Source organism: Cupressus sempervirens, chromosome 1, assembly GCF_028749045.1.
Source record: "Cupressus sempervirens isolate cs-2001-9-10 chromosome 1, ASM2874904v1, whole genome shotgun sequence".
NCBI lineage: Eukaryota > Viridiplantae > Streptophyta > Pinopsida > Cupressales > Cupressaceae > Cupressus > Cupressus sempervirens.
The window spans coordinates 98,789,598-98,797,312 of record NC_143118.1 but is presented as its reverse complement, the minus strand read 5'-3'; the positions used below and the strand labels follow the sequence as shown (position 1 = coordinate 98,797,312).

General features: G+C 34.9%; 1 protein-coding gene across 2 annotated transcripts; it reads right to left on the bottom strand.

The window, feature by feature from the left end:
* Positions 1–470: 470 nt before the first annotated feature.
* Positions 471–7,173, bottom strand: LOC149576409 (putative inositol transporter 2). Of its 2 annotated transcripts, none has more exons than XM_089817175.1 (7): positions 6,436–7,173; positions 5,002–5,072; positions 4,545–4,880; positions 4,059–4,166; positions 3,633–3,824; positions 1,521–1,922; positions 471–1,206 (listed from the first exon to the last, which is right to left on the bottom strand). In XM_089817175.1, the coding sequence occupies exons 1-7, from the start codon at positions 6,566–6,568 to the stop codon at positions 658–660; spliced, it is 1,791 nt and encodes a 596-aa protein (XP_089673301.1). In that variant the 5' UTR covers positions 6,569–7,173; the 3' UTR covers positions 471–657. The 2 variants fall into 2 exon arrangements, with proteins under 2 accessions (XP_089673301.1, XP_089673306.1); XM_089817180.1 differs by lacking the exon at positions 6,436–7,173 and adding an exon at positions 5,732–5,945.
* Positions 7,174–7,715: the final 542 nt, after the last annotated feature.

The following is a 7,715-nucleotide window of genomic DNA, read 5'->3' as shown; positions in this document are numbered from 1 at the left end:
CTAATTCAAAATCAGATCTCAGATTTACATAATTCACTTTTATGAAAGAAAAGTATTAAATATTCTAGATTACACTCTATAGTCTATCATATAAAAGAACAAGAGAAGAAAAAGATAACAATCACTACAATCATAAAAAATATATTTTCTTTGAATAATTACAATGTATAAACAATCTCACACACCCTTTCAGTTATAGAAAATATTTTCTATATATTTTATAAGCTTCAATTCAAACCATACAAGTTTACAAGTTCACATATTCATTTTTAAAAACAAAAAGTAACAATTATTATTCATTACATGAACAAGCAAGAGAAGAGAAACACTACATAATCCATTAAATGAAGAGGAAGAATGCATAATCACATCATGATTCACAATAAAAAAGATAAAAGGAACACTTCATATGAACAAGCAAGAACAGAAAAATATAGTCCTATTAATTAAAAAAGTTTTACAACATAGAATTTCACATAGATAATATCTCATTATTTTAATAAAATTTATATAAATAGAAATAGCATTTATATACAAGACAGTTTTCACCAAAAAAACTCCAAAATCTAAAATACGTTAGTAAAAGTCTCCTCTCAAAACTAGCTGCATAATCACATGAGAGATTAAAGTTTATGTAAAAACTTAATACTTCTTCAATCAAGCTTGAGAATCTCCCTGGATGTCTTTTTTCTCATCCAAATGAACATCTTTCTTCTTCTTCAAGATATAAGTCAAGGAGCTCCATTTACCCCCATTCTTCTTTTGCATATGCATGTCATGTAACATTTTCTCAAGATTCTCCAACGACATGCCTTTGGTTTCAGGGACGAAAAGATAGACAAATCCCAAGGTAAAAATTGCAATACACATAAATAGTAAGAATGACATGTCAGGACCGATGGCCTTGGTAAGTGTGAGAAAGGTTTCCGAAACAATCAGGTTTGCAATCCATAGACATGTAGCTGCAGAGCCTCCTCCAATTCCCCTATACCTTAGGGGATATATTTCTGAATTGACTGCCCAAGGAACAATTCCCATACCTGGTGCAAAGAAGCAAATATACAATGCCAATCCGGTTATAGCAAGCCCACCAAGCTTGTTGGGACAACCAAGAGTGAACCATGAACTTTGCGAATGGTGAAGATTATCACAAAAATGTTCCGAAGCCTTATTCTTTGTAAGACAAGTTCCAAGCACTTTCTGACCCTGATATACATCATGTACAAAAGTCAGACTTTTACAGTTATTCTTAAATATCACATATTATACAAAATTTAAACTTGGGAAATAAATCAACTTTGAATATTTAACACTTATAATCTACAAATGAAGCTTAGTGTGCGATGTTTAAGCCATCCAAACTTTACTCATGTATCCAATTTCAATGAATGCAAGTAAGATTCTCAACTTTGACTATTTAACACTTTAGACCTAAAAATCAATCATTAGTATGTGATGTTTAAGCCAACCGCATCTTCCCTACCATATAGAAAACATTGGGAAAAAAGCGAGGACTTTACCTGTATTGATTCTCCTTCACAAAATCCACAATTCATGTCAATGCATTTTGTACAATGCCAAGGTAAAGCATTATCTGAATTGACAAACACTGGGCAAGCCAAGTTAGTCTGATTTCCATAGTTTTGTACCATGGCCACTTGAGGAGAATGTCGCATTGAAAAGTGAAATACTCCAGTGAGCAAAGCAAGTGAGACAATAACACCGGACAAGCTAATGATGGCAAGTCTCCTCCTTCCTGTTCGGTCAATCAAGTACATTCCCAATACAGAACCCAGAGCATTCAATCCAGATGTAATAAGTGATAATAAAAGAGCCACTGTGTTTGATGCAAATCCAGCTAGTTGGACTATTGTTGGACTGTAATACATCACAGTGTTGATACCCACAAGTTGTTGCAAGACCTACATCACATAAGCCCAATATAAGAAATTTGAATTCATATTTGGTCAAACTAATTGAAGTACAACACAAAAGCCAAGAAATTTGAATTCACGTTGAGTAAGATTAATTGAAGTACAATAACAGATCAAATCAATTCTACACGAGCGCATAAACAAGAAGTAATTTCAAATCTCAAACTAATTACCAACATAAGTTCCCATCAATTTAACTTCCAATCTTACATACCACAGATCTTTGTAATCGTTGATCTATGAGAATCAAAATTAAGATAATAATAAATATATTAGTCTATATTATGGACCACTTCCTACATGCACGTGAAAAGCACATCAGTTTTATTGTAATAATCAAGTATTGTTTATTCTGTCGTTAGTATATAAAAAACTTTCCGAATCTGTAGGGCAATGAAATCATTAAAAAATAAATAAATAATGATTCGATCTATTTGAGCTCTCAATAAAGAAGTTGCTTTTGTGGCAGTAAATGCCCCAAGAACACGTTTCGATACTTCACAGGAAATAACTGCAACAATGGACGCCCTTTTCAAAAGAGACTGTTGGAAAAAAGGCCCCGGGACAAAAGTGGCCTGTTTGAAAAGTTTTAAAAAGTAGAATTATGTGGGGTCGTGTGAATTTAATGTTGGTTGAAGTTCCCAAAAGCAAATGTTTACAAACACATTTTGTGCGGTCTTCCTTTAATTGGGCATGAACACGTGGCCTGAAATTTCAATAAACTACAGTTTAAAAACAATTGCGAAGAAAAAACTATTATGACTTAAGAATCATGCATACCAACAACTTCAGACTTTCAAGACTTCTACTTATCGCTTTACAGATGTCTACATATTCTTTCAATTCCAAACATCATATCACCCCTAACAATAAATATAGCCCAAATTTCTATACTATAAATTTTTAATGATGAAATATTGTGAATTAAGTGAAAATTATAAAGATTGTGGTATTAGGTCAGTATTAAAATTTTATTATATAAATATTTTATTCATTGATATTATCAAATGAAGAAGTTTTAATTATAACTCTCTTATATGATATTCTAAATAGAGAACTTAGTTTTCTTGAAAACAGGTCACAAGTTTATATTTCTCACAATTATTATTATTATTTATAGACACTATCCTAAAAATATGAAATAATCCTATAATATTATAAACTATTCAAACCAACTACAAATAAACCTTTATATAAAAGACTCATGTCTTATTAGAAGTTAGAATATAAAAAATCATTTTCATTCTAACACAAGAATCTTAAATAGGCACCCTACTACAACTCAGTATGTTGGTTTGAAAATATGATAAAAGGGAACAGCTATCATAAATCTAGAGCTCTGTGGCCAAGACTTGAAAACCCTTCAAAGCACCTCTCGTTTAAAAAAGCTACAGTAACTATAACCCGTGATCGTTTTGTAAATGTAGAATGTATACAACAACATTTGGCTGTCCCTACCTCGGGTAAGGCAAAGCTATCAACAAAAGGAGTGTAAAACCTCCCCCCATTGAAAACGAAAACGGGTAAGGCAAAGCTATCAACAAAAGTAGTGTAAAACCTGCGCCCATTGAAAACGAAAACTAACTGCAAATGCCTATAACCGAAGAGCTCGAAATCATCACACAACAGCATCTCTTCCTAAAACAAGTTTTATTAATAATAAAAAGAGTGCTAAATAGGAAGAAAAAAGTGTAGTACCGCAAGTCCAAAGCCTGCAACCACAGCTGGCCTAAGTTCTGGAGATGTTAACAGAACCCAGAGTTTGTTCTCCGAACTTTTTGCATCTTGTTCCTCTAATGCAACGGCTTCTCTCATCGCTTCAACCTGAATTGGTACCTCTTCTTTTGGATATATTCTTTCAAGGACGGCAACAGATTCCTCAATTCTATTCTGCAAATATCAAAACAACAATCAGATGCTATTATTACACATCATGTAAAAGATTGTGCAAGTCTTTTGTATGTTCAATCAAAGTCTATATTAAAGATGGTATGTATTGCTGATGCGTAACCAAACACAAGTACTGTGATTGTATTTTAACAAATCCTAAGTAGATTGTAAATCAAATTGCAAACTGCATGTTTATACCAAATATGACATGAAAACGGAGAAAGTAGAACAAACCTTTTTGTACAGCCAGCGGGGGGATTCAGGCAAAAAGAAAACCAAACCCAGCTGAACAACAGCGGGTATTCCTGCAACCCCAAGCATCCAGCGCCATGTTCCTGGAACCTGAGATAAAATAGTTCAAATGTTGAATATAACAGACATGATGTTTTCGCAACCCATGAAAATGATTGAGGGAACAAGAAGATTTTCACAACCTATGTTAAAATTATCAAATATTATGCTCTTTGATTCGATTGTGTGATTGTCTTTGCATCGACGTTTTGGATCACCAACTCTGATGTTTTCTTTCTCTTATTCTGATGATGTGATGGACCACAGAATGTGATCCAAAATATCATACAAAAATAATCACACAATTGAATCCAGAAATATGATATTTGATAAGTTCTGTGATCTGTTGAATAGATTTAGGAATCATCCTCCATAAACTTATCCAAAAGAACTAACATGAAAGGAAAGATTGGTTTAAACTTTATATACCCTTGTGAAAGCTAAATTGATGAGATAGGAGAGAAACTGGCCTCCCGTGATCATGAGGCCATTGGTGCTAACCAAAGCCCCTCTGATCTTGGCTGGAGAGGACTCTGAAATATACAAAGGAACACTGACGGAGGCTGTTCCAACTCCTAGGCCTACAAGTACTCGCCCAACTATCAAAACCCATGGATTGGGTGCTACGGCCATTACAACTGCTCCTGCCGCGAACACAATATCTGCCGCAATTATTGCAATCTTTCGCCCATAGAGATCACTCACAAACCCTCCTACTGCCGATCCAACAATAGCCGCTGCAATTGTCACACTCACTATAGTCTCCTGCAACAAGTCAGAGGAAACTGTACATAACTCTTTTAAACTACATAGCGGGTGGTAATGGTAATACAAAAGGCTGGGAGGAATCTAGATAAAACCATGAAATTTGTATGCATTTTACTACCTGCAAGACTGTGCTCTTTGCTACAGCTTCGAAATCATCCCGAATGTAAAGGGCGGCACCAGATATCACTCCTGCAACCAAAAATCAAAACGGGCAATCAGCATTATATCAGGACTGAAACAATCAAAAACACCCAAAAACATGAGCATAGAATTAATTGCAGCACTGGAATGATTCTTTTGTGTGTTTCTGGCTTAGATTGTGCATGGATTTTTAGCATCAATGATTTGGATTACTATCATCAGGATATAGAACATAAGATGTATCAGGGAGTTTAATCTGAAAGTTACAATGATAAAAATTTGTATGTAATTTAACCGGATATACATAAGAAAGGCGTTGGTTAATCTCCAGATAAAATGCACTCAAGATAAAAAAAAAAAGTCAAACATGATTCCTTTCCAGATTCCGGAAAATGCGATGAAATTTTCTCAAAAAATTCGTTGTTTTGGGTCACAAAATATATATGATCAAATGCTGAAAATTTCAAAAAATTTCATTGTGTTTTCAATTTTTTGAAATTTAATCAATGATACAATTTATAGAAAAGATAGCCGCCTTCTATAAGAAAGTTCTAATGGAATGTGAAAGTCTGATGGTATAGACTGAAATGATCATAAATAGAGAGATTAAGGACGATCAATTGGTGAAAATGCCGGTATATTATCACATCACGGCTAGCAATGGCTACCGAACCAGCTGATCTACAATCTCTGATATCTCACCCTACCTTAATCCATCAAGGCACTGCCTATCACCCAATACAGGTTACCATCTTTTCTCCTTTATTGTGGATTCCTAGACTAGACTAGACTAACAAGTTTATGCCTAACGGTTGGGGTATATTCTGCTTTCCGAGACTTTGTTTGTATTGAGGTTTTCTACACAAGGTTTCTGGCTTATGGATAGGATGGGTATATTTTGTTATCCAAGGTTGTCCCACACACAAAAGACTTCTCTGGCATATATATTTCCTTCCACATTAGCCACCTTATAAGCTTCTAGGCCCGCTTAGCTTCCTTGAATGTACCCATCTTTCAGATTCCATGGGTACAATCAGATCGGCTTACCTAAACAATATCAGTACCCGGAGCCACCTAACATCACAGCAATGTACTGCTAATTGCTTTTCCTTTTCCATGAAATTCCATCTCCATCTACAGTTTTCCCCTTCTAGTTTACCATGTAATTTAACTGGTACAATAGTACATTCGAGTTTTAGGTCATTCATACCCTAGATCTAAGATAAAAATACTTAAAAAAAACCCCTTTTAACAACTTTACTGTTTCCCGAACCCAAGAAAAAAAGTAATAAGACAACCGAAAATTGGAATCATGCAGACTGCAAAATGATCAGTCAATCAATCAAAAACAAAACAAAAAATTTGTACCAAAAGGTAAGGAAAAGGGAACAAATGAACAGAGTTAACTCGCCTGTATCGTATCCGAAGAGAAGCCCCCCGACTCCAGCAGAGACTGCCAGCTGCAAAATATAAGGATTCTTCACAATTAACGACCAGCAGGTTGAAAATTCTTCCTTACTCGCTCCACCGGCACCTCCCTCCATTATGCCAAATCCTTAACTGCCTCAACTACCAAAAGCTTCTCCAATTTTCAGATCAATTAAAGGTTCTCCGTTTTTCAAATCAAATTAAAAAAAACCAGAAAAAAAGCAAATCAGATCTGTAAAATGCAGCTTGCGTGTGAAATTTCCGTCCTTGGCTCAGATATCTACATGAGATGATGTGACATTGCAAGAACAGAGAGAAGCTTTGTTTTATTTAACTCTCACAGAGAGTGCGAGCAGCGGTAGTGAAAACGAGACTCACGAGGACTCGAACCGAAGGCTGGGGCGTGTTTTGAATGAAGAAAGGCCGATTTCGCCGCTCAATCTGAAGATGAAGAGAAAGAAAATCATGCAGCCTTATCCATGCAATTACATCTATGGGGGCGAGATCTTCTATTTAAAGAGAAATTCGACTTCTCGGGCGGTCACAATTGCGATTTTGTAGGAGTGCGACCCAGGATTGGACGCTCCATGGGCTCTTTTGTTGCTCTCCCCTATAATTAGCACCAGAGCTTTAAAACAACTCCATTGCTAGTAACTAAGATTAACACTCCCCTCTTTTCTATTTCCTAGTTTACATGATTGTCAATTCAACTACCTAAACTAACTTAAACTAAACCTATTTTAATTTTAAGCTTCCAGCTTTGATGCCATCTTTTTCGGTTCAGCATGTTTTAAGGGGGGGGCATATCTGTTTATAGGATTAAATATTCCCGAGGTGTGAGGGTGGCAAATTGGGACTGGCCAAATCATAGCACATTTGGGACGTGGGATGGGAACAAAATGAGGATAGTGCTTGAAACTAGGATCATTTTAGGGTAATAAATCAGTAAAAGGGATGATGATCATGATGAAGTTTGATTCAAAAAATATATAATTTTTAAATTTAATTCAAATAATTTTTTTATTAAAATAAAGTCACAGAATGAAAGTGGAGGTGGGATTAAGATTTAATTAAAAGGTAATACATTGTGGCAAATTTTAATTGAAAAGTATTTTTGTATAAGTAATTATTTTGATTGAAATGGAATATTTTGTATCATGAAATTGGAGCTTTCTCTATGTTGAGTTATTACTTCAAGTTCAAATTTTGTAGGGTTTTTTTTCCTCCCATGTTACTAACTAAAAAATGTGGTTCATAACTCAA